The 27,609-nt window shown below is 45.2% G+C and overlaps 1 protein-coding gene across 3 annotated transcripts in view; it reads right to left on the bottom strand.

The window, feature by feature from the left end:
• LOC135239196 (3',5'-cyclic-AMP phosphodiesterase 4D-like) overlaps positions 1–27,609 on the bottom strand; it is a 308,165-nt gene that overhangs the window by 170,278 nt on the left and 110,278 nt on the right. The window contains exon 1 of one of the 3 annotated variants that reach the window (XM_064307708.1): positions 18,898–19,397. The exons of 1 other annotated variant lie outside the window; for it this stretch is intronic. In XM_064307708.1, the coding sequence (XP_064163778.1) occupies positions 18,898–19,217 (320 nt within the window). In that variant the 5' untranslated portion in view covers positions 19,218–19,397. Of the gene's footprint in view, positions 1–18,897; positions 19,398–27,609 lie in introns of those variants that run through there. One more of the 3 variants, XM_064307706.1, reaches the window with a different exon arrangement.

Below are 27,609 nucleotides of genomic sequence, written 5' to 3'. Positions count from 1 at the left end.
CGCAGGACCTGTTAGACTCACATTCTTCATATAACAGTGTCCACCTTAAATCATTACGCTATACTCATTATAGTATCACTTCACAGCATTAGACAAACAGCCTTCATGAAAACCACATTAGAATGGATAAATATGACACCCTGTGCAGGGCATTAGGCTGAGGTAAATCATCCATTCATTTGAGAGCAGGAAGCAATGAGGCCTGGCCTGGCTTTGAATCAGCCAAGTGTAACATAACCTTACGTGTCTCTCTAGCTGGTGAAATGGGGATACCCTGATTCCTTGGTGGATGTCATTAACTGGGAGGGGGGTCGGGGGGGTGTTAACGCAGACCACCCAGGCTCCTCTGTCCCACTCCAGCCAGAGATGATAATGCAGTCTCCTCTGTCATTACGCAGGATGAGGAGGCTAGAGGCCCCAAGCCCAGTGGAGATAGCGGCCCCAAGCCCAGTGGAAAGAGGCGAGAGGGGCCCCAAGCCCAGTGGAGAGAGGAGAGAGGGGCCCCAAGCCCAGTGGCAGGAGGGGAGAGAGTGGCCCCAAGTCCAGTGGAGAGAGGAGAGAGAGGGGCCTCAAGCCCAGTGGAGAGAGGGGCCTCAAGCTCAGTGGAGAAAAGAGAGAGAGGGGCCTCAAGGCCAGTGAAGAGTGGAGCACAGACAGACGGTGAGGAAGGGGAACTGCGCAGTACAATAAGGCATCCAGCTCCACAGCTCTAAACTACGTCCTGGATCCACAAACAGTGCCATTTCTGTTCTGTCTGTCATTTTCAACGGGCTGAATTTGGGGGGGGGTGATAGTTTGGGGGTAGATGATACATCATCGGCAGCTGGCCGCGGCACAACTGCTCTCCAGTCCTGCCGTTCACCTCATTTTCCCTTCTGCTGTATTCCCAGAGGGGGGCGCTGCGTTACCCAATCAAATAAAAGAGGAGGCACAAGGGCATCCATCACAAGGAGAGAAGGACATTCTCCACTGTTCCTGATAATACGCACCAGCACCGGATCACGTGCATGGGGCAAGTACTGCAAATCGCGGTGACGGACACCAGTGCTCCTGATAATACACCAGCACCAGATCACCGGATAATACGCCGGTGGCAGCTTGCCTGTGCGGGGCGAACGCTGACAGGCGCTCACCGCTCCTTCACTCTTTGACAACCTTTATTCGTCTCCGACGCGATGGCAGTTATCCGTTCCCTCAGGGCTCCCAGGAGCGAGCACGCTTTCAGACGGGAGCCCGAAAAGCCGCCAATCACCCCTCGGCTGACCGCCAAATCACCGGCCGCCGCACACGGAGGCGGCAGATTAGCCCCGGGCCGGGAGGTCGATCCCGGAGCGAGCTTCCTGCTCGGGGGGGGGGACTCGTGTGACTCAGGCCTTCGCCGCTCCCCCATCCACAGCTGGCTTCTAGATCCTTCCGCTGACTCACAGTCCCTTAAAACTCCCGCAGCTGCACACTCTGGCTTTACCACCAGTCGGGTGCAGGTGGTCTCCCCCCCCCCCACAGTTTGGTGTTTTTAATGTATCCTGCAGCGAGGGACGGTAACAGCAACCTTCTCCAGCAGAGATTTTGTGATCACCTGTGATTGGTTAATCACAGATAGGACATTTCACACGGCGATAAACAAAGTTAGGGCCGTTACACAAAGGACAACCATTTCGCTGCACCCCATTTTTCACCCCGCGCCGCGTCGGCCATCTCATTAAACACCTTGGCTTTCCACTGTCAGCGGCTATTACGATCAGAAGAACAAGAACCGACATTTTTTAAAAACTCACGCGAAGCTGCGCGGCACGGCAGAGATTAGTGGCAGAGATTAATGGTCTCACATAGCGGCTGATTTACATCAGAGAGAGCGGACAGAAGAACAAAGACTTAATCATAGTTCGCAATTAAAACAAGGGCGAAAATAAATGATTTTAGGAAGCCAAGTGCATCTCCGCTGTGATAAGAGGGGTTCTTGTTCTTCTCGTGTTGATTTGTGAAACTGTGTCGAGGAGCAAGTGGGACTGAAGCAGTTCTCTACAGTCGTACTGGCAAATTTAATACACGGCACTATCTTCAGTGGAACTGTTTGTATGAATTCGTATGACTTAACAGGTGCCATAGCTCTCTATACAAAGAGCACTGATGTTAGCTGTTGTGCTGTGTACACAAGCTAACTGACATCTCCTTACATCAGGGGGAAGAACCGGGGTGGCAGTGTAGTATAATGGGTAAGGAGTTGGTCTTGTAACCTAAAGGTCGCAGGTTTGGTTACCAGTAAGGACCAGTGAGCACCTTATACCCTTTAGCAAGGTACTTAACCTGCATTGCTTCAGTATATATCCAGCTGTATAAATGAGTGCAGTGCAAATGCTATGTGAAAAGTTGTGTAAGTCGCTCTGGATGTGTGTGTCTGCTAAATGCCCGAAATATAAATGTAAAGAACCTCCTTTACAGGATCCAGTACATACGCAGTTCCTTGTTTCCACCAATTACCCCGGATCAATGAGCTAATTAACTCTGCACACCGACTGCAGTTCACCTGCCACGTCCCAAGCTGGATATAACTGGAGAGGAGAAACCCGCCAGACCACCTGTCTCTAATTCCTTTATCCTCCACCTTCCATTTCCAATAAAACGAACACTGCATCACCCTCCACCCACTAAGCACTGATAACACAAGCACACGATCGCGAGGGAGACCAGAGGAACCTCTCTACATTCGAGTGTTTTTGGAGCGCGCTCGGCTACGGCTTCAAGCAGGGCTGTCACGGTTATGAAATTAAGATCTGAATAATCCCAAGCCAAATCACAGCAGCGAACGGTATCACCATCTGGGATCCAAAAGCAATTTCTCACTAGTAATACCCTGTGTATTCCTGGAGTCGTTGTTTTGGCTATGCAGCCTACTAATATGTTTAAAACAAGTCGTTACCACTCTCAATATATTTTTCATTAAATTACTGCTCAAGTTACATCCATTGTTTTTAAAGACCCAGTCTTCTACTGATTTCAAAAACATTAAAGAGACTATCTGCCCACAAGGTTTCTAAAATTAATGAATTAAGGTAATTAAGGTGAGTATAATGGTTTGGTGCCTGATTATGTCAGTGAAACCTTAACTCCCTTCTGTCCTCAGGGGACTGTCAGGCCTGCCAACCTTGGTCTGGCTGTTCCAGAGTCCAGGTTCAAATCAAGAGGTGATCGAGTTTTGCTGTAATGGCCCTTAGGCTACTCCCATGCAGTGCTACGTCTGCAGATATAGACCTCGCCTAAAACCTTTTTTTTTCCCCACGGCGCACAGGAACTGCCGCCGTGGGCTATGCATGGCAAATTGTGGCCACTCACTCACTCACTCACGGACGACCTTTGAGGGACGTTTTGTGAGACGCATGTGCAGATGGTGCCAGCTAAGATGTGTCTGCGGAACTGAGCCGTGGGTCTGGACAGTTACATGCTTGTTTAAAATAAAATTGCTTCCCTTAATGACTGATAGGATAGCTATCCGCCGTCAATCTTTTTTTTTTTTACTTTTTTTTTCTTGGTTGTGATGCTACTGTTTAATCATTTCCTTTTGTTGTTTTACTGTGCCTGTGCTTATTTCTTCTTGTTTTATTTATTTTGTTTTAACATTGCTGTTTTGTATACTGCTATCTTATTTGCTGATCTTGTTTCTCTTCTATGCTGCTGTTTTATTGTATGCCTTGCACTGTAATTTGTCCCTTATTCTTTTATCTGTTCCGGAAAGCGCTTTGTGCTCTATGCTTGAAATGTGGTATATAAATAAAATGGATTCTTCTCCTTCTTCTTATTATTATTATTATTAAAACATAAATCATGAGTATAAATTAGTCCTATAGGCCTCAACATGTGCAAGGAAAAGAATGCTGAACAGGTGTGACTACGTTTCGCCACTGTACCGAACAGTGTGCTCCTTGCACAAACGCACACATTTATTCGCTGGCTTTTCCAATAAACGAAAGCAGAATGGTTGTCCTGCCACAGCATGTAAACAAGTCGACTCAATCTGAATGTCCGGATTATTGTAGGGCAAATAAATGATCAGGCCGTTGGCTTGATGTGTGTGGTCTGTCTCCTAAATTAATGAATTGTCTTTTGCCACCATAAAAAGGATTGCTCTCCGTATCAGAACCATTCAGAACCGTTCAGTCAGGATTTCCCCTCTCTACTAGCACCGCCCAGTGGTCTAAAGGTCAAAGGGCAGAAGGGGAAGAGAGATGAGCATAACAGAGAGTGCATTTTAGAAGATGCATAGACAGAATCAGACAGCATTGGAATTCACTGTATAACTGAAAAAAAGTTTAAAATAAAATACTGTTTTGATGGAAATATAACTGTATGGATTTTCATAAGCATTTAGCTTTGAGAAGAAGTCCTCTGATTATTCACCTGGTTCATTTTTATGATTTTTTTTTAAGCTTTAAAAAAAGCATCTACTAATAATTTGTGATAAGCTGCAGCCAGCTATAGGTTTACGTAGAGGTTGGTTCCATTTAAAAAATTTGATATTATTATAATTATTAATTCCCGACCACTTTCTTACTGCCCCTGTCACTCCCCAAAGCTGTTGTCAGCTGTGCTTCTCGGCGTCGACTCCAAACGCACGCAGGTACAGAGAGGATAGCTGTGTCTCACCCAATCAGCAGTGTGAACACTGCATGTTCAGGCATGTTCACACACGTGTGGTTCAACTTGAGCATTCCAGACAGGCAGACCCACAGAGCAGTTTATCAGCTGGTCGCAGCTATAAATAAATAAATAAATAAATAAATAAATCGGCAAAAAAAAATGCACTGGCAATGAATTCAGCCCATCGCCAATTCCCAATTCATAAGTATTCGCCCCCATTGTGTGACCTAAATTGGGCCAGATATGTTCCATCATCTTGAGCGAAGTGTTACCGAGGTCCACCTGTGTACGTTAGAATTCACCCGTGTGCAACTGCACAGCTGCAGTATAAATACCGCTAATTCTGTGAGATCTCACAACTGAAACATCCCATTAGTCATGCTCTCCGGAAGACCAAGGAACTGCCCTGGAAGCTCTGAGATGGAAGTTTTTTCAGGGGCAAAGAAGGCAGGAGAAGGTTATAAACATACTGGAAAACCACAGGCAAAGCGTCCTGCACGCACCATTATGTGCACTGAAACAAAATGGGGGACAAAAAAATACGGTGCAATTCAGACATTGCCAAGGTCAAGCTGCCCCGCCAAACTGAGTAACCGGGCGAGAAGAGCAGATTCAAGAGAAATGACCAAGAGGGCAAGTGCAGCACTGACAGTGCTCATCAGCTGAAATGGGAGAAAGCACTCAGTAAAAAAGAAATCAAAATAACCACAAGAGGAACAGCTTAAAAACAAGGAGGCCAGTATTCTGGAATGGCCCAGCTAAAGCCCAGACTTAAATCCCGCTGATAGGACACTCTGTGGTATGACCTGGAAATCACTGTTCTCCTCTTTGACACCGTCAACCATCCCATCCTCCTGTCCTCCCTGGCAGCTATGGGGATCTGTGGCACAGCACTTGACTGGATCGAGTCCTACCTCTCCGGTCGCTCCTTCCAAGTCGCCTGGGCTGGTGCAGTATCAGCACCTCGCCCCCTTGCCACAGGAGTTCCCCAGGGCTCTGTCCTTGGTCCCCTCCTATTCTCCCTGTACACCCAATCTCTTGGTCCTGTAATCTCTGCCCATGGGTTGTCCTATCATTGTTATGCCGATGACACCCAACTCTTTCTCTCCTTCCCGCCCTCTGACACTCAGGTCTCTGCTCGCATCTCTGCCTGCCTGAGGGACATCCAGAGCTGGATGGATAACCACCATCTTAAGCTGAACCCAGGCAAGACGGAGATGATCTTCATCCCTGCTCCATCCTCTAACCTTCTTGACTTTTCTATTTCCCTGGGGGACACTGTGGTGTCATCATCACCCACCGCAAAAAACCTTGGAGTGGTGATGGACAACAGACTGTCCCTCTCCCAGAACATCACGGCGGTGAGTCGAACGTGCAGGTTCTTCCTGTACAACATCCGGAGAATCCGCCCCTTCCTCACCACCTACGCAACCCAGCTCCTGGTTCAAGCGATGGTCCTGTCCCGCTTGGACTACTGCAACTCGCTACTGGCTGGTCTGCCAGCATCCGCCATCAGACCCCTGCAGCTCATCCAGAATGCTGCAGCGCGTCTGGTCTACAACCTCCCCAGACATTCCCATGTCACCCCCCTGCTCACTGACCTCCACTGGCTGCCTGTTATGGCTCGCATCAAATTTAAGTCCTTGGTGCTTGCATACCAGGCAGCTAAGGGGTCAGCACCAGGGTACATCCAGAGGATCATCAGACCCTACACACCAGCCAGACCTCTCCGTTCTGCCACCTCTGGACGCTTGGCACCTCCCCCTCTTCGCGTCTGCACTTCCCGCTCCCGTCTGCTGTCTGTCCTGGCCCCTCGCTGGTGGAATGACTCTCCCGTGATGGTCAGAACAGCAGAGAATCTCACCACTTTCAAACGCAGACTGAAGACTCATCTCTTCAGGCTGCACCTCTCCCCACCCCTCCCTAGCCTATAGTTCAGCTCATTGTACCTAGCTAGGATAATTTGATTATGTTAGTGTATCTGGTAGGATTGTTTTTGTATGATTAGGTGTGATTCCAGTGCTAGTTTGTACTTTGTACTTGGTAGGATTCTTGCTGCTGAACAAGCTTACTCTACAGGGTTGGAGTCCTGATCGATGTGGTCACTTCTGGCACTACGATCCTTACTTCACTCTAGTGTTTCTTTTGCGCCTCTACATCTTGAAACCTATGCACTTGTTGTACGTCGCTCTGGATAAGAGCGTCTGCTAAATGCCTGTAATGTAATGTAATGTAATGATGCTCTTGACCTTGGCACAGTTGAAGCAGAGTTTGTACAGAGGAATGGGAAACAAGTATAAATGTGCAAACCTCATATAACATGGCGGAGAAGATTCAGAGTTGAAAGTGTTTCCAAACTGCCTACAAAAGTATTGACTTTGGGTGGTGGGGGGGAGAAAACTTTTGTAAATAAGAAATTGAATAAAATATTGAATTTAAAAATTCACTTCAAAAATCTGTTGAATTCACTGTGCTGGCGAAGATGGATGGCATAAAAAATTTAAGGTGTAATAGGACAGAAAGTTATTTTTCAAGGGGGTGAATAATTGCCTAAAGCGCTGCATTACAAACTCAAATAACAACTCAGACAGTAACTCTTGTTTCTATAGTTTAAATCAATGTTAATGGCTAGTCAGGGAGCTTTGCTTCATTGAACACAGCATTCATTGTTTTGAGAAATCTTACCAGGTAAAGCCTTGTGTCAACACTGCAAGCTAATTTTTCTCAGACCAGGGTTGTTTATTTTTCAAACCCCCTGCATCCACCCGGTCCATTTCCAACAGTTTGCCATCAGATTGCTCTGATCAGGCCCACGAGGAATCCATTACTGCTTCAGAGCTTATTACCGAACTCATCCGATACCCATGTCCCCCCCCCAGCCCCCACAAAACCTTTTCAGGCACCGGCATCTCATCTCACGTGCTCCCAGCACAATGTAGCCTGCACAGTCCTGGCACAATCGCTTACAATCTCACAGCAGTCACTAATAACCAGGAACTAATAACCATCTCAATACCTTCCAGACAAGGCACATTCAAAAACCTACAGAATGCAATCTAAAACCCACAGAAAACAGAGAGAGGCTTCTCTTTCCAGCTGATTAATAAATGACACCAAACTTACGCAATCACGCTGCAAGACGCAAAGGATATGAGGCAAAGTTTGCATAGAGGAATGCTGGTTGTTAACCACAAATATGAAATTTGAAGATATGAAACCTCTCACTCTTTAGCAATAGTTAAAATGTGTTTAATGTGTACAATCAAAGCCTGGCCCCTAATGGCCCGGATGACTTACTTCAAACTGTCTTATTTTAAGCTTCAAGGTCAAAAGCAGGGGTCCCCAATCTTATCCAGAAAGGACCAATGTGGGTGTAGCCTTTTGTTCCAACTAAGCAGTAACACAATGTGATTCTACTAATTGAGGTCAGGCGTATAACAGCTTGGTTGGAACAAAAGCCGGCACCCATGCCAGCCCTTTATGGATAAGATTACGGACCCCTGGACAAAACAGGCATTTTCACTCATTTCCAGTTTTGACATGTTTCTGCCTCCTACTGGGGGCCTGTGGTATTGCCTGCTGCGGGTGATTTTTTCATTGGCCGTGAGGTTCCCCGCCAGGTGACAGGTCTGTAACAGCATTCCGAACGCTGCAATGAATTTCCTAGCCAATGCGCTAACACCAGTCAGGAGCTGAGCCCCTTTCACACAGCAATAACCCGCTCTTCCTGTTAGCTGCGCTAACACCAGTTAACACAGCGCAGTCGGTCCGCCTCCAACGAAACGCAGAGAAAGACACCATCTGCCGCGCGGAGATCGCGGGAAGCAATTGTGCGAGTCGGGAAAATAGGCGGGCGACTTCGGGGGCCAAATTCCGCGCCTCAAAGCATATGCCAGAACAAATGGAGGCAGTCATCCGCCAAATCAATCCAGATTCAGAGTGCAACTCCAAATCGCCACAGATTACATTTTCCCGGGATAGTCCAGGAGGATAATGCAGTGCAGTCCGGAATTTTTTTGGACAGTGGCACAATTTCTGTTGTTTTGGCTCTACGCACCAGCGCACTCGACTTGAAATCAAACAATGAATACGTTTGCGAACAGAGTAGGAATTACAGCCCTTTTTAATACATACTTCCCCCATTTTAGGGGACCAAAAGCAATTGCATAATTGGCTGCTCAGCTGTGGCCAACTGTGCTTTGTCACTTCAAGAAAGCTAGCAAAAGGTCAAGAGTTAATTCAATGCATGGCATTTGCATTTACTGCAGTCTTTGAGAACGAGGACTAAATAAGTGTCAGTGCCAATGAAGCAGGCCATCATGGGGTGGAAAAATCTGAATAATCGATCCTGGGCCAAAACAACGGGTGCATCAAAATGAGAGGTTTGGTACATTGCTAAGAAGCAAAAACGCACTGGTGAGCTCAGCAACAGCAACCAGCCTGGTAGATCACTAAAGACCAATGTAATGAATGACTGAAGAACACTTTCAATTGTGAAGAAACAACTGTAGAACAGATAAAGAACACCCTCCACGATGTAGGCATAGATGTGGACCAGGACATATAATACTAATCACTCACTGTACTATCGAGCCATAAATACAACACATCCCCTGTATACTCTATCAGAGCCAATATAATACTAATCATTCTACCTGTCTCTACAGAGCCATACTAATCCTTACTGTATACTCTATCAGAGCCAACAGAATACTAATCACACTCCTCACCTGTATACTCTATCAGAGCCATGAATATAACCTCTACTCTATCAAAGCCAATATATACAAATCCTCACTGTAACTCTGACAAATAATACTAATCACACACCTCACCTGTATACTCTATCAGAGCCAATATAATACTAATCACACTCCTCACCTGTATACTCTATCAGAGCCAATATAATACTAATCACACCTCACCTGTATACTCTGAGCTGATATAATACTAATCACACCTCACCTGTATACTCTATCAAAGCCAATATAATATTAATCACACACCTCACCTGTCTATCAAAGCCAATATAATACTAATCACCCACCTCACCTGTCTATCAAAGCTAATATAATACTAATCACACACCCCACCTGTATAGCCTACTCTATAAGAGCCAATATAGTTCTAATCACACTTCACACCTGTATACTCTATTAGAGCCAGTATAATACTAATGTAACAGAGCGAATCCTCTGTTCCTGCTAGGACACTATTTTTTAAAACGAGCCCGTTTTAATGGTTTATCTGCTTACGGTAGCTGAATTTTTATTACATTTTTATTTATCCTTCATTTTCAAGAGAGCCTGCACAAGAGCCCCCCCCCCATATTATAAAACAGGTTAAATAACCCAGTAATGCCCATAATATTTTTTTTAAATAACATTTTATAGGTGAACTAACCAAATACAGGTGAAATAACCCAATAATACAGAGAATGATGATGACAAAATAATTTCATACAATAAAGATGGGGGATTTCATGTTGTGACCCCCCCAATATTTAAACTAACGTTACACCCATGGCCCTGTGTATATGCATAACACAGAATCACAACATACAATAACATATAAGTACATTACCTAGATATAGTTAATAAAATGGAACAATTTAGTAAAACAGTAAATACATTTTTTAAATGGCCATACATCGAGTAAAAACAGAAAATAAAAATGGCAATAAAAATTACAACCACTCATAAAACCACACAAAATAGCATGCGTAAAAAGGTAGCTACTGTATGTATAACAAGTACACAAATCTGAGAATAAAGTCCTTTACAAGTACTTTGAAATGGTTTAGTGGCACCAATGTTTCTAGCTGAAGTGACAGTTGGACATTATTCAACAACAAAGATGCATAATAACTAAAAGCAGACTTCATCAAATTAGTAGTAAAAGGTTCATGACTACGCCTGCAGTAATGAGAACACTTATTTTCCAGCAGAGAGCAGAGATATTGAGGCAATTTCTGAAGTGCAGCTTTGTGTATAAAAAGCAGACAATGATGTTTTCTCCGGGCAGAAAGTGAAGGTCAGCCTAACTGACAATGGTTTGTGCAAAAGCTGTCACCTGTAATGAAACATAGGGCACTATGATGAACAGTGTCCAAAGATTTTATTAAATTGGCAGCAGCATTCATGTAGACAATATCACCATAGCCCAGGACAGATAAAAATGTTGTCTGATTAATGTTCTTCCGATTCTTCCAAAATGACAAAAGGGATGCTTCGTGTACTGCATCTGATGTCGTTTGAAAGGGATTGTTTGGTGTTTTACTGATTGAAATGGCAGACTCTCTGTCACAAACTAATTTTGAGTTTTGAAGTGGCCTAATCCATCAGCTAAACAAAGCACTCGTGCTAAAGGGTAAAACAGACTTCTCGTCGGAAGAGGGTACGGCATTCACAAAATCCTGCTAAATTTTTTTATGCAATCGCGTAAACAGGTTTACCTTAAGCTGTCCGAGACGGGGTGACACACGCACGGGGGATTCTGCTCCTGACGAAGCGTGCGTGCAGATGGGCCTGTTAGTCAGCCACTGGTCACACGCTGCTAATCACGAACCGCTCGCGGCGTACAGTTCCAGTAAAGAGCGGCGGCGGCGTCGGCTACAACATACACTGCTTCAAACGCACCGCTTCTGACTCACACCCTATTTTCCATCATTCTAAAATGATCACACTGCAGCGACTGGGTCTGTCAAAATGTACAAAAATGACGTTCGGTCAGCAGCTGGTCCAATAGGAGAGCAGAAAAAGCTGAAATTCTAGGGAGGCTCATCCAGTGCTCCATGATTTGGTATCTGTTGTGGTGCATGGATGGGCCCCACAGTCTGGCATCTGTTAAGGCACTGTTCTAGTGCATGGATGGGCCCAACAGCACTGTTCTAGGGCATGGATGGGCCCCACAGTCTGGCATCTGTTAAGGCACTGTTCTAGTGCATGGATGGGCCCAACAGCACTGTTCTAGGGCATGGATGGGCCCCACAGTCTGGCATCTGTAAGGGCACTGTTCTAGTGCATGGATGGGCCCCACAGTCTGTTATCTGTTAAGGCACTGCTCTAGGGCATGGATGGGCCCCACAGTCTGGTATCTGTTAAGGCACTGTTCTAGTGCATGGATGGGCCCCACAGTCTGGTATCTGTTAAGGCACTGTTCTAGTGCATGGATGGGCCCCACAGTCTGGTATCTGTTAAGGCACTGTTCTAGTGCATGGATGGGCCCCACGGTCTGGTATCTATTAAAGCACTGTTCTAGTGCATGGGTGGGCCCCACGGTCTGGTATCTATTAAAGCACTGTTCTAGTGCATGGATGGCACAGAGGATCCTGTCGAGCCACCTGGAGACTTGTGAGAGGGCAGAACTCTGTTGTTGGGCCCGCAGACTTGGCATATACAGATTTAGAAAAGGATTCTTCTCTGATGAGTCAGGATATTGCTCCTCTCTGCCTGTCTCATTCAGCATTGGTTTCCTGCAGAATGAAATCAGCCTTTACCCTGCAATGCTACTGGGCTAGCGGTGTCAACAGGACCCACCCACCCATCACAAGAACATGGAAAATCTTCTGTTTCAGATGTTAGTACTAGAGAAATTGTATATTGCTGTATGTAAGTTGCAACCATTCATTGATGAGATTAGCGCGTATTTAAATTGCGGTTTAGGAATAAGAGTTATTAATCACTGAGTGCTGAAGCATCTAAGAATTTAGTACATTTTTCACGTTTTTGCTGTATGTTTAAATGTTAATTTGGTACAAGCATTTGTTTTACTGTAACTGATTTGAATCCAAAGAAGGTTTAGTCATTCCATTTCAGTTGAGCTGACAGTTAAAGGGCTCACTCATCAGCAACACAGAATTTTGCATATAAATGAAAATACAACAGCAGCACAGAATTTCAGCATGAACACCTAATACTGCCGGAATTTTGGGCAGGAGCTGCATTTTTTAAGACTGTAATTCTGTGGCATAGCTGCACGATTTAAGTTCGGAATTCTGCGGCTGCACTGTTTAAAGCTGAAATTCTATGCTATAGCTGCACTGTTTAAAGCTGGAATTCTGTGCGATAGCTGCACTGTTTAAGGCTGGAATTCTGTGCGACAGCTACACCGTTTAAGGCTGGAATTCTGTGGCATAGCTACACAGTTTAATGTTGGAATTCTGTGGCATAGCTACACAGTTTAATGTTGGAATTCTGTGCTATGGCTGCACTAAGGTTGGAATTCGGAGTAGTACATTATATATCTGGCAGCTCAACCACTCAGGTTAAAGTGACTAATGTTGACTCATTGTACAATTCAACAGTGACTATGTACCAAAATTAACTGTGATCTGAATATATATAAATGCCTTAATACACATTATAAAATATTGCTGCATTTCCTCACAGGGAAAACATAGGCAATGTTTAACTTTTTCATTAAGAAAATGTAACACATTTGTTATTGAATCCAATCCGATTTGATTGCGAGTTCACACATTAATGTTTAAAATCAGCAATCAAACCAGAACACATTTAATACCAAATCTGCATTAAATTATTTATGAAAAGTAGCACAGAATGTATTTGTGTATAATCCAATCCCATCAAAAAATAATCATCTATGCCAAAGCATCCAGCTATCTGCATTCGCCTGGTCTCTCAGTTCTGCAGCTTCTCCTACTGCTCACACGCTCACTGTTATAATAAGTGTGCTCAGTTAGCATTTAAATACAACAGACTAAGATCTTTCAAGATCTTTCATAACACATTTAAAAAGATACATCAATTTACATCAGCTAAGTAATTTTCATCCAGTACAGCCATTTAGATATGACCCATGACCCGTTTTAATTCCATGCCCCCTTAGTTTCTGCTCTCTCTCTCTCTCTCTCTCGCTCTCTCTTACACACACACAGCACAAACACACACACACACACACACACGCACAACACAAACACACATACACACATGCGCGCGCATGCACGCACGCACAAACACACACACACACACTCTCACACAGCCGTTCCTCTGCCTACTCTTCTCTGGTTGCCTTATCCTGCAGGTGCCTGTGGTATGATGTGAGGCACGTATGCTAGCACTCCGTGGAACGCTTTGTTCTGGATTAAGTTCATTATGTCCCCACCTCCAAAGCAGCATCTATTTGGCTCTTCTGATTACCCAATCAAAATGGAAAACTGCCAGCAGTCAAGCAGCAAATCAAAGCCTCCCTTTGAAGAAACATACTGCATTTTTATTAGGACAAGCATATATAACCTTAACCTGCAAACCTATCGAGCTCCCAGCAAGCAACAATGGGGTAAGACTTATAAATGGGGAACCTGTCATTCCAATTTGATGTGTGGCAGGTAAGTCTTTTGAGATAAGGTCCCTGTCTGCATGGAGGCATAAATTATACAGTACAGGCCAACTCTAGGCTTGGAAGTAGGACATTGATGGGAAGCCTTTACGCCACTGCTCAACTGCATGAATGTGCTGCTGGCAGGAAAAGTAACAGATTACAGATTGGTGACCTGAGCAGGGAGCAGTTTGTGCCATTTACCATTTAAAATCAATGGATACCTTTTTTTTGTATCAGTGCTACAGCACAGTTTCCCCCAGGTATGAACAGCACCTCCGCAAACATTCGGAGAAAAATCTATAATAACCTCAGTCTCAGACTTAGCAGGGCTGTAAAGTGTGATATTACTGTTGTGTGATTTTAAAAATGTACTATGCGAACATAAAAAAAAACATTACTATCGCACCAGTGCAACAGGTTGCTTAGTTCAATTGAGTTTTATCACTGTTAATGTTAAATCTGCAGGACTCAGAAGTTCAGCGTGATTTCTCTTCAAAAGCCCACCACAGACCATTTTAGCCGTCTTACACCACAATTGTACTGTCCCAGTCAAAATTTCCACATTGCGGCAAAATACATAGGTTGCAAAGGACTGTCGGACATCTTGGCTCCTGCAGTGTGAATCCAGAATGACTTGATGACTGGACTAACCAAACTTTATCTCAACAAAATGGTGGACCAACAGAAACTTTCGCTCGGTGATTTGTTGATTCATAATGCAAAGCACTTTGGGACTGTTAATTTATGCATCTTCTCAAATTATACACCTCTTGTCTTGTACCCTTCTTTCCTTTCTCAAAGCAACCAACATTTTTTCAACCTTATTGCTAATTTTTTTTAAGCTGATGATTCAACTGGGAGAGTTTCATGCCCATCCAAGGTTAAGAAATGACTGAACAATGCATCACATTAGACTGTCAAGGTAAAATGTGAATGGAGTTATTGCTTCCAGAACCTACTCAAACCTTCAAAATAACCATGCCCACACTCCTACTTTATTTCCCAGGGGAAACCCTGTGCCGAGACTGTATAAAGGTGCACTGATCTTTATAGTACATGGATGGACAGGTTCATACTGTAGCCACTGTGACTAATGAGTTCTATACTGCATTGATCCAAGAAAAAATAAAAATCACACGCACATGCTTTGGACCTGCACAACAGTGTCCAGGCGGAAGTGTAATGTTGGGGCGACATAGCTCAGGAGGTAAGAGCGCTTGTCTGGCAGTCGGAGGGTTCCCGGTTCGATCCCCCGTCCTGGGCATGTCGAAGTGTCCCTGAGCAAGACACCTGACCCCTAATTCCTCTGGTGAATGCGAGGCATCAATTGTAAAGCGCTTTGGATAAATGCAGTCCATTCACCATTTAATGTGAGCCTGGAGAATTCATGCGCTGGGTCATACAGCCGGGAGTGACCAGTCTGATCGCGCTCCTCCCAGGTCGGACTACCGTGCAGAATTAAAGGCCGCAGCAGTGAAACCGGCACTGGATCTTAGGTTTAGCACTTATGGCCGAGCGCTTGTGGAAGAGCACAAACAGGTGGTCACCTGACAAGCCTTGGCCTCATCTACACGGCTACAACCATAGCCACCCATGCCCACGGCTACAACCATAGCCACCCATGCCCACGGCTACAACCATAGCCACCCATGCCCACGGCTACAACCATAGCCACCCATGCCCACGGCTACAACCATAGCCACCCATGCCCACGGCTACAACCATAACCACTCATGCCCACGGCTACAACCATAGCCACCCATGCCCACGGCTACAACCATAGCCACCCATGCCCACGGCTACAACCATAACCACTCATGCCCACGGCTACAACCATAGCCACCCATGCCCACGGCTACAACCATAGCCACCCATGCTCTCAGCCACACCCACGGCCACACCCAAACCCACAACCACACCCATAGCCACCCATGCCCATAGCCACACCCATAACCACACCCACAGCCACAACCAGACCCATAGCCACACCCACAGCCTCGCCCATAACCACCCATGTCCACAGCCACACCCATAACCACACCCACAGTCACAACCATACCCATAGCCACGCCCACAGATATATCACTCATTTGGGATGTGCCTGCCCTCCTGGCCAGACCTTCAGAGCAACCTCCATGCTTTTTTTGCGTTCCTCCCAAAGTAGGACGCATCCTAAAACCAAATTTGGGGAGTGAGCCTCTCCCGTTTAAGAGCTGCTTTTACGCTTTGGCAAGATTACGAGGCGGTGGAGACTTCTGGAAAAGTCTGGAAGGCCGATTCCCTTTCGGTCCTAAAGAAATGTGTTTCAGCGAGGTGGGCAAAATGCCCCTGGCTGGCTGCCTCGTCAACATTACACTTTTAATGCCGTTAAAAGCACCGAGACTCATTAGCTGAAAACCTGCAACCTCACCAGCCCACGTTCAATCAACATATATCACTTCACTTCAGCTCACAAGCAAAGCAAACTCTGTTCGACAAAAAAGGGAAAAGGCACATTAGCATTTATGAGATACTTAAAGTTGAAAATGAGAGTTAATTGAATCCAGGCCAGTGTGATGGACAGATGTATCTCAGGAACCATTGCCAACCTGTCTGACCAATAACAAGACAAATCCAGCTGTACACTCCTGTACCCCGAGTTTGTGTTCACCACTTTTCTGGTTTCTCTTTAAATGACTTAAGCAAAATCCACTGTGTCTTTGTGGTCTCCTGGGCTTGCAGCTTACTGTATATTACATCATGTACTGTAGCAACGCACCTTGCAGTAACAACCCATATTGAACACTACACATCACACAATAGCTCTCTGCCGTCAGTACTCGACCGTGTGCGCCACTCAGTAAACAGTACACCGCCTCTGTGAGTATTTTCAGTGGGCTGTGAATGCAAGTGCACTACAGCAGGAACCCAGAGAACAAGCACTGGATATTTACACTAATGACATTGTGCATAATTAGGGCACAGAACATCCCTCGGACGCGGACAAAAAAATATTATAGCGCTCCATCATAAGGACGGAAAGTAGAAACCACAACGGTGTTAATTCCACGATGGCGTAAGCCCCTCCCACTGAAGTTCTGGCGTACAGCGCATGCTCCCCTATGGGCTCCACCCCCTCTGCCGTGCACCTTGCGCTCCCAGAGAGACTGATCCCCCCCCCCCCCCGGGCTAAAGAGAGGGACGGCAGGGTAATACCTCGTCCCGCCGTCAGACCACTCCTCCGTGGCAAGACGTGGCGTGGCGGGAATTAGGCGCCATCGATCAGCGAGAGAGCAGCGCTGCCAGGGACGTAACCGTCCACGTCTGGGAAATTCACGTTGAGACCGCGAGGCCACGTCACCCGTCCGACGAGTACCCCAGGCCAACCAATCAATATCGAGAGCGGAGGACGGGGGGGGGGTGGGGGTAAGTAAATTAACTGCAACATGCCCTCCTGAGAATCCTTACTCTTGTGGGGGCAAATTCAAGGTGGAACGGCAATCAGGGCGATCATGTGAGCTACTGTACCAGGTAAAACAATAACGTGCCTCATCACACACACTGGATTTCAAACACGGAGGACCCGGTGCACATCAGAACGCACACCTTGGCCTTTAACAAAAGAAATGTATCCCATTTTCACATAATTAAGTCAAATATATGTACATCAAAACAATGTCCACAAGGACAACTCAAATATAAAAAATGCCTCCGTGCATAGCGTCCTGCTGCGTGTTTAATGCGTGGAAAGTCCTTGGTTTAATGAACCCACCCTTCAAGCATTCAGTGTACTGCAAATGGTATGACACATGCATCTACACAATGCCTGTCTCAACGCATGGATGTCTTACACAATGTCTCCTGCAACGGAGAAATTCCGAAACCATCACAGTGTATTCCCCTTAAATGACACAACAGTTCATGTTCTTCGTTCTTCTTTGCCTTGCCTAATTAAAATTGCACTCAATAAATCAATGCGTAATGTTTGCATTTATTATGGATTGTTTAATCAATCAGGCATACGAGTCTGCGCGGGCGAACGCGCAGAAACACAAACGCACGCACGCGGGCGTGAACACACAAACGCGCGCGCACAGTCCACAAGTTAGACACATTCCCAATGAGTTTTCCGACAACACAAAGTGGACGAAAGGTAGATTCAAATTTCGAAGATTCAAATATTAATTTTGTTATCAAATTCCAGCACGCGCACGGGACTAAACTGCTGAAAAATATACAGTTAGTGCGATATTTGCAGGACCGTTTTCAGTATGAAATGGTGTTTTTACACATAAATCACAGACTTAAAGAAAATGTCGTCCGTAACAGTTTATTTGCACATAATTCACCGCCACACCAGCTTCTTGATCGTGCTGTTTTCGCTTTATGGCTTGTGATGGGCTGCTTGAATTTATTTTATTTATATCACACAGATCTTCCGATAAATGGCATACTTGTCCTATTTGCTTGTGAATGACAAACAGGCACGTAAAACTGCAATGTAAGAACTCTGCCCATATTAATTTTTATTTTTTATTTTAATGTAGACTAATATATAAAACATTGTCGGTTACATTGCAAAAGCAACATACTTTATTTAAATTAAAATATAAAACAGATATTTTTGCAAAGAAAATAATCATTTTCCAAGGTTCCAATAGGAGTGGTCTATTTAATGATGAGCGCGAGAGCTCCGTGGTTAAAGAAAGGTACTGAGAAGCCTCACTCCCGTCGGTGTGAAATTGCACTGATAGCAAAGTTCAAATCCCACATCTGTTTCCTTTTCAGTCAATAGCCTTACTTCTGATCCATGGTTCAATATCGTGCTTTTTCCACCAGAGTGGAAAGCGAGGTTACACCTCAACGTTTCACTCCTGCTAAGCCTTTTTACTTTTTTTATTTCGAATTATATAGGCTACATAAAGGCTACGAACGAACGCTTACCGTCTAAGTCCCTGAAAAGATGACGGCCATGACATTCTGGATTTTTTCAAGCCGGGTCGGTGTCCGGTGTCCACTGCGTAGGTCCGATCCATGTTACTGGTGCACAAGTATTTCTCCGTGTCCGAAAATCCTCTCGGTCTCACCCTGAGGTGGTGCTTTGCTCCGGGCGGATGGTGGAGCGGATGATTGCGCGGGAGCGGCTGGTGGTGCTGCTGTCTCCACAAATGTTTAGGAGCTTTCGCATTTCCACTGCTCGCGCTGCTGCTGCCGCCGCTGCTGACTGCCAGGGATGCTGTCAGTTCTGCGCTGGCGGAATCCATCTCTGCGCGCGCCAAGGGTACGGCTCGCAGCGCGAGCGCCAGTTCCGACAAAGCTGTTGCAATTACTTTAATCTTCTTTATTTAATCTTCTCCGCCAATAAAGAAAAAAACATCCAAAAAGTAGGGAAGGTCACCCCTCTTGCTGTTGATTTGCATATGGTTTTGAAGTCGGTTTCCAATATTTAAAAAAAAACATAAAAAATGAATTAAAACTTTTAAAAGTTACTTCACTACAGACTATTTCTATAGGCGAGTTTTGTAAGGTGCTTTTACATTTAATAATAATATTTACATAAAAAATAATGTTGCACAATATTTTGCCACGCAGAAAACAAAATCGTAGAGGCCCATTTTATCATTTTAAAAGTGTTATGCGAAGGTTTACACAAACGTAAAATATCTCAGTCCCTTTGACTGGTACGAAGCTTGTCCTATGTTCCACTCTCCGTTTGTCGATGGACATTTTGTGTAACCTTTGTCAACAAAACAAACCTGCACAGGTACAGTAGGTACCATCCATCAATTTAGTGTTTAAAATCGCGCCAACAACGTCCAGGTGGCGAGCAGTCCAACTTCTCGGTTTGGAGATATCCGTGGACTTCGCGTGAGGCTCGTTGAGCTTCATTCGGAACTTGCCCCACCTCTATAACACGCCCGGAGCTCTCTAAAGTGGAAGAGAGATAAACGGGATGACCCTGCGCTGTTGCTTAGGGGACAATAAGGTGATCTCTGGGCGGAAAAATCACGTGACCATTTATTGCAACTGGCAGCCTGCTACTCTGTTAAAAGTAATTGGATATAAACTAAAATCTAATTAAACAGGACATACATTAATAAAATAAAATTAACAACAAACGCTTTCTCACTGAAAACACACGCATTCACTTACTCCGATGTCAACAGAAAGCATTCGAGAAGTATAATTTGTGCTGTTGTACCGACGAATCCACACCAAGCAAGTATTACGTTTGTTTGTTGTGGATTCGGGCTAAAAGAAATAAACAAATTCCCAAAATACACTCATAAAAATGTGTATATGGTGTAGAACGCACCACCTACTCTCAAATGTGATTTTGGTCATTAAAAGAGTGACAGCGTTTCATTTCGCATGCATATTGGCAACTAAGGAGGCTCGAGGATAACCTGTTAAATAAGCAGGCTCGAGTACAACCTGTTAAATACAGCCATTGCTTTGTAAGCCAATGTGATTCCATGCTAAATCAGCTATGGAGCACTTCAACAGAACTATGGACTTCACTCCCCATAAAGTAGCCTGCCTCCTGTAGTGCGCATGGACTATTATTTTATTTTTTGAGTTGAACTCATTTCAAGTTCCATTGTTTCAAAAAAGGACAAAATAGTGCCGGCAGCGATTCTGTTGCTAATAAGGTTCCCGTAAACGTAGGAAAGTAGGCCATTATCAATAATAAAAAGAACATAAAAGAGGCATTTCAGTTATATGACAGTCGCTAATACACATCTATCGTGCAGGTAACAGTTAACAGGATCAAAATAGGCATCACTGATTCGGGAAGGTAAGAAGGTCACTGCTACACATTCCGTCACCGACATGGCGATTTTACAGTGTGCTGGACATGTTAATGTTAAACTGCAGATGACGGGGGGAATCAATCAATAAAAATGAGAAGGGCTGGAAGGTCCCCTTTTACATGGAAACAGGAGCGTAGCTAGGAATTCTGCGTCCCCTGAAAGAATTCTGGGCCCCCTTTTTCTTTAATAAAACAAAAAAATTTTAATATTAAAAAATATTGCTCTGCCCCCCCTCCTTCCCCCCTCCAAGCAATGGGCCCCTAAAATTATCACCACCTTTCACCCCACTAGCAATGGCCTTGCGCACAACAGGCATGATCATAATGCGTCAATATGAGAAATCAGGACGACAACATCACTCTCTCCGTTTCTCTTTCTCTTGGGGGTACAAATGCAGGTTTGGTATTTGGTGTTTGGTTGTTCTGCATGAGAGAGCATCTTCTAAATATAAAACTGAAATTTGTAATTTGGAGGCATGTGCCTCTATGATGCCTCAGGGTGGAGTTTGTCTACAAAGCAATACTACCGTGAGATGTGTGATATGCAAAGAGATAGGGTGCACTGGGGGGGGGGTTTTTACTTGTATTTTTTGCCTTTTGGGGGTGTAATTGAACTGGGTTGGGGGGGGAGGGGGCCAAGGCCAAAGAGTGTCAGGAGAGACATATGAAGCTTTGCTTTTGTGGAAGCCGGTACCATGCGGTGGAAAAGCAGCTTTAAATGTACCTCCCACTCACTCCCCCTCTAATTCAGCTACAACATGCCTTAATGGCAAGAAATACATTTGTAAATATTGCAACCATAAAATACATTTCAGCATGAATACACAATTTTCATGATGTAATAATAATGATTGTTATTATTATTTCACTTTCTCTCTTTCCCCCTCTCTCGCACACGCACATGCACACACACGCCCACACGCGCGCACACACACACACACACAGCGTACCCCCTTCCACACCATTGCCATGAACAGGAATGAAAAGCAGCCTTCGCATTTTCACACGACCTTGTTTACATGCGCATGCGCATATTTCCGTGCCTGAGACCAAATTTTCTCTGCGCGTATCTTTCAATAACATGTACCACATTTTCACAGACCATTGGCCACCCCCCCCTCTTCCAGAGCCCAGGACAACATACTCGGATGCCCCCCCCCCCCCCCCGGATGGTGGCCCTGATGCATTTTATGCATGACTCATACACAGTGGCGTACCACTGAATTCTGGTTCTCCCTGAAAGAATATTCCTCTGGGCCCCCCCTTTTTAATAAAACAAACAGAACACCCCTTTTTAGGGGTTTTCTCCAGCTGTGGCCCCCCTGCCCAAGCTGTGGGCCCCCAGATTCATCATCACCTTTCACCCCACCAGCGCCTGTCCTGCCCACACGTGCAAACAGGTGAAGTCAGGCACGCATGCCCAGGTAACAGACACACAGGACTGAACATGAATAGGGTGAGCAGCACATTTTCGTGCCTTTTTAGGCACGATTTTTGATATTTCTATCCACGAATCAAAACCACAGTCACTATTCCCTACGACAGCCACGGGAATGAAATAAAAGCACTGAAATCAAGCACTTCATGTCCTTGACTGTCCAACCATTGCCAGATTCATTTTATTTTATTATTATTATTTTTTTTTTACAGCTCGTTTGAAAGAACCACTGAGAACGATGCTTGGCAGAAATTAAGGGTCACGTCGAGAGAGCACTGATTACACAACGCCACATGAATCACCCAAACTGAATACGCACAGTTCCAGGTTCCACAGACCCTGTTTAGATGATGATTGGTCTGAAACGATGATGTAACAGAGGTGAGCTTCTGTCTGACCTTCCTCTACAGCTCTCAGCAGCAGGACTGCAATACTGCACAATTCCACCAATGGAGAACATCAGATGCTCAGATTAGCTATGGAAAGCGGGTGGAGACATTTTTATCCAATGAGCACAATGCAAATGCTCTGAAACAAGATGCTCCTCCCACTCCCATGTTGACTCCAGCGTGATTCCAGACATAAATTTCATATATTTTTGACCCGTTTGGCCTTCCGTACTAGGGAAGGAGACAAGGAAAGGGAGGTCAGGAGGTAAGGAAACGAACGGTTGGAACATACCCCTATATTTGCAGATGACCCTGACCCTCTTCTTAGCGCTGACAATGTCCCATAATCCTTTGCTGCAATCACAATAACCCCCAGACTGACCACGACCGAAGACGATAAATGTATTGTCACATCGAATTCACTAAAAATAAATATACGTGCCATAAATATATTATCATACGAAATCTTCACCCACGTGTCTTCACCCACCCCAAATGAAGGACAGAAACACAACTGAGCATTTAAAACACAACTGAGCATTTAAAACACGACTGAGCATTCCAACATTCCAAACACGGCTGAGCATTCCAAACACGGCTGAGCATTCCACACACGGCTGAGCATTCCAAACACGGCTGAGCATTCCACACACCGCTGAGCATTCCAAACACACAGAAAGGCTAAACACCATCTCCCCCAAAGCACTGTTCCAGGTCTCCTCAATAATGCTTTTTTATTAGATGTGTTTTTGCGATTCGATTTATTTTTAGAATCACAATTAGCATATTAGTATTTGTTTCTTAGGGCTCACGCAAATATATGGTTGTACAAATATCAGGAGAATTTGAATGCATTCCACTCCAGTGTTGGTCAAATCTCTGATCCCACACTGTTATATCTCCTGAATTTCGTATTATGCAAACGCTATTAGTATTCAAATTAATTTTCCTCTTTCTTATTTATTTATTTTTTAAGCAATAACAAACTGCCAATGGTAGGCATTTGGAAAAATAGAAAGCAGGGACTGTAGCTTAATAAAAACAGGAGTGGTCAGACCTTGGCATGGAGAGCTGCATGGTCTGCTGGTGGCCCAGCCAGGACTGGACTGAAACCTGCAGACACTGTGGCCCTCCAGGACTGGAGTTAAACCTGCAGACACTGCGGCCCTCCAGGAATGGAGTTAAACCTGCAGACATTGCGGCCCTCCAGGACTGGAGTTAAACCTGCAGACACTGCGGCCCTCCAGGACTGGAGTTAAACCTGCAGACACTGCGGCCCTCCAGGACTGGAGTTAAACCTGCAGACACTGTGGCCCTCCAGGACTGGAGTTAAACCCGCAGACACTGTGGCCCTCCAGGACTGGAGTTAAACCTACAGACACTGTGGCCGTAAAGGATTGCAGTTAAACCTACAGGCACTGCGGCCCTCTAGGACTGGAATTTCCCCAATTCGCCTACTTCTCCTGAAGATTCCACAACAGAGAAGCTTTCCAAAGCCTTAATTGCTGCATGTCATGAAGTGAAGCAGCTACTTTCCCTGCCAACTCTCAATGGCACATAAGCAAAAATAAACAAATACATAATTAAGAATATAAAAATTTTAACGTATGAAAATTTGTCAATATGCTGAATGCCAACAACTGGCATTCTTTCTCTGTCAATGAAAACAGAGAGTTTCTTCGACAGAAGCAACATTTCCTTGGTTAGTTATGAACAGATACATTCCTTCTGTCAGTTATGAACAGATACATTCCCTCTGTCAGTTATGAACAGATACATTCCCTCAGTCAGTTATGAACAGATACATTCCTTCAGTCAGTTATGAACAGATACATTCCTTCAGTCAGTTATGAACAGGTACATTCTCTCTGTCAGTTATGAACAGATACATTCCCTCTGTCAGTTATGAACAGATACATTCCCTCTGTCAGTTATGAACAGATACATTCTCTCTGTCAGTTATGACCAGATACATTCTCTCTGTCAGTTATGAACAGACACATTCTCTCTGTCAGTTATGAACAGATACATTCTCTCTGTCAGTTATGACCAGATACATTCTCTGTGTCAGTTATGAACAGATACATTCCCTCTGTCAGTTATGAACAGATACATTCCCTCAGTCAGTTATGAACAGATACATTCTCTCTGTCAGTTATGACCAGATACATTCTCTGTGTCAGTTATGAACAGATACATTCCCTCTGTCAGTTATGAACAGATACATTCCCTCTGTCAGTTATGAACAGATACATTCTCTCTGTCAGTTATGACCAGATACATTCCCTCTGTCAGTTATGAACAGACACATTCTCTCTGTCAGTTATGAACAGACACATTCTCTCTGTCAGTTATGAACAGATACATTCCCTCTGTCAGTTATGAACAGACACATTCTCTCTGTCAGTTATGAACAGACACATTCCCTCTGTCAGTTATGAACAGACACATTCCCTCTGTCAGTTATGAACAGACACATTCCCTCTGTCAGTTATGAACAGACACATTCTCTCTGTCAGTTATGAACAGACACATTCCCTCTGTCAGTTATGATCAGATAAAAGCTGACTGCACCCTAATCGGTGTGAACTCTCTGCCTCTCTGCCTCTCTGTCTCTTGCCAGATGGCAGCCTTTGGCACAGGAAGCAATGAGCGATTGTCCCTTTGCTGGTTAGGGTGCTAGAGCAGTGGTTCTCAAACTGTTTCAGCAAATCCAAAGTCTCAGGGACCGCCACACATTTTAAAGACCGCATTTCATTATCACTAACTGTAACTGGGGACTGGCGGCCGTGTTGCTAGGGACCGGCGACCGTGTTGCTAGAGACCGGCGACGGTCCACGAACCGGTGTGTGGGAACCATGGTGCTAGAGCATTAGTGTGCCTCCCCTCCAAACATGTCTGAACAGAGGGGAGGTCAACGTGTGTCACGCGTGTTCGGCTTCTCGTAAAGCCGGGACCACGGCAGCTGTGGCAGGTAGAAAATGGTTACCTGAGCAGCCTGTCGCTACTCCCATGCTTTCTCCTGACCTCAGCATTGTGTCTCCATCTTTCAGTGGCTCTTTTATCAAGATGAAGAGGTCTTTTTTTGGGGGGGAGGGGTGGTGTCGTGGGAGCCTTCCGGTGAGAGATCGGCGCCGGATCCTGATTAGGAGCAGCAAGGTGCCGCTGATTTTTCCATTTATTTTTTAACTGGGCCCCCGAGCGCAGTTCTCCCGTTAGCTGGGGTGAAGAGGGCCGCCGCTCTGTGATTGGCTGGGTGGAACGTCTATGGTGGAAACAGGAGCAACAGACCTTGGAAAGTTCCCAATCCTGTATAACTGTGTGGGAGCAATGGAGTGCGCACTACTTCTGAGATACTTCATCTCTCAGTGTTTGATTAACTGATTAGGCACTGCCTGGTCGTGTTAAAGGTGCCTCTGCGTGTGCGCGCCTGAAAGAGAGAGAGCAAAAGATTGCGTGCGTGTGTGAATGTGTGTGTGCGCGAGTGCGTGTGTGTGCGTGTATGTGTCCACTCAGGATAGAATGCCATATAAAATGCCCATTTAGTATTAGTATCAGTTTAGCATTTCTACCACCTTTTCTTTTAGACTACTTTGTTTTTTCTATTTTTGTTGTCTGTTTGCGGAAGGAAAAACCCACCCTCTTCGTTTATGATGCTGTGTGACTACCCAGGGATGTGCTGGTGCTGGGTTGTTCTGAGCACATATGAGTTCCTATTCATTTCAGATTGGTTCCCAAATGCAATTCCTGTTTTCAGCATTTCTCTTCACAAAAATGGGAGAGGCAAATCAAATATTCACAGCCAAATCAAAAACACCTGCATCAATCTGTGGGGAATGGCTGGGAAAGTAAGTTAAAAAGAACACACCAAGGGCTGGATTTAATCAAAATGCGTTTTTCACGGAAAACAAAAAGTAAATGCGAAAACGTATTAAAAACACAGTTTGGGGGGGGAAAAAACAAAAGTTTTTTTTTTTTATTTTTTTTTTTACATATTTACATCATACTAAAGGACATTCCCATGAAATGGCTTCTTCAAAGGTACCAGTGTTTAAAACTATGCACAGGATACCTCAAGGGCAGCTGACCGGAAATTAAGTGACCAAATAATCTGAGAGAAACTGTAACTGTAAATCTGACGAAACTTGTATGTCAGGCGTTAAAAATGTCATCAGGGGCCAAAATGATGATTTTATTAATTCTTTGAGCAAACAGGGTGGAGGCTGGGAATACAGGTGACAGGTGATGTCAGGTGGGGGCTGGGGATGCAGCAGGTGATGTCAGGTGGGGGCTGGGGATGCAGCAGGTGATAGGTGTGTGTCAGGTGGGGGCTGGGGATGCAGCAGGTGATAGGTGTGTGTCAGGTGGGGGGTGGGGATGCAGCAGGTGATGTCAGGTGGGGGGTGGGGATGCAGCAGGTAATAGGTGTGTGTCAGGTGGGGGGTGGGGATGCAGTAGGTGATAGGTGTGTGTCAGGTGGGGGGTGGGGATGCAGTAGGTGATAGGTATGTGTCAGGTGGGGGTGGGGATGCAGTAGGTGATAGGTGTGTGTCAGGTGGGGGGTGGGGATGCAGTAGGTGATAGGTGTGTGTCAGGTGGGGGGTGGGGATGCAGTAGGTGATAGGTATGTGTCAGGTGGGGGGTGGGGATGCAGTAGGTGATAGGTGTGTGTCAGGTGGGGGGTGGGGATGCAGTAGGTGATAGGGCTGGGCGATTAGACAAACACATTGGGAATCGGCGATCGGCTTAATCAATTTTCTTCTGCCGTTCTTTTTTTTTGCTGATTTAAAGTCCTTTCTTTTAGCTGAGACCTGCAGCTAGTATAAACCGCTCTGTTGGGTCTGTCCGTCTCTGTAGTTGTTCGGCTTCTCATAGAACCAGGAACACGGCAGCTGGAGCAGGTAGAAAATGGATACCTGAGCAGCCTGTCGCTACTCCCACACTTTCTCCTGAATGAAAAAAAAAGCGTCCCATTCCACCCCTGACAGGGGCGTGTTTCGGAGGAGATCTGAGAT

This window comes from Anguilla rostrata, chromosome 14 (assembly GCF_018555375.3).
Source record: "Anguilla rostrata isolate EN2019 chromosome 14, ASM1855537v3, whole genome shotgun sequence".
Classification (NCBI taxonomy): domain Eukaryota; kingdom Metazoa; phylum Chordata; class Actinopteri; order Anguilliformes; family Anguillidae; genus Anguilla; species Anguilla rostrata.
This window is presented reverse-complemented; position numbering and strand designations above follow the sequence as displayed.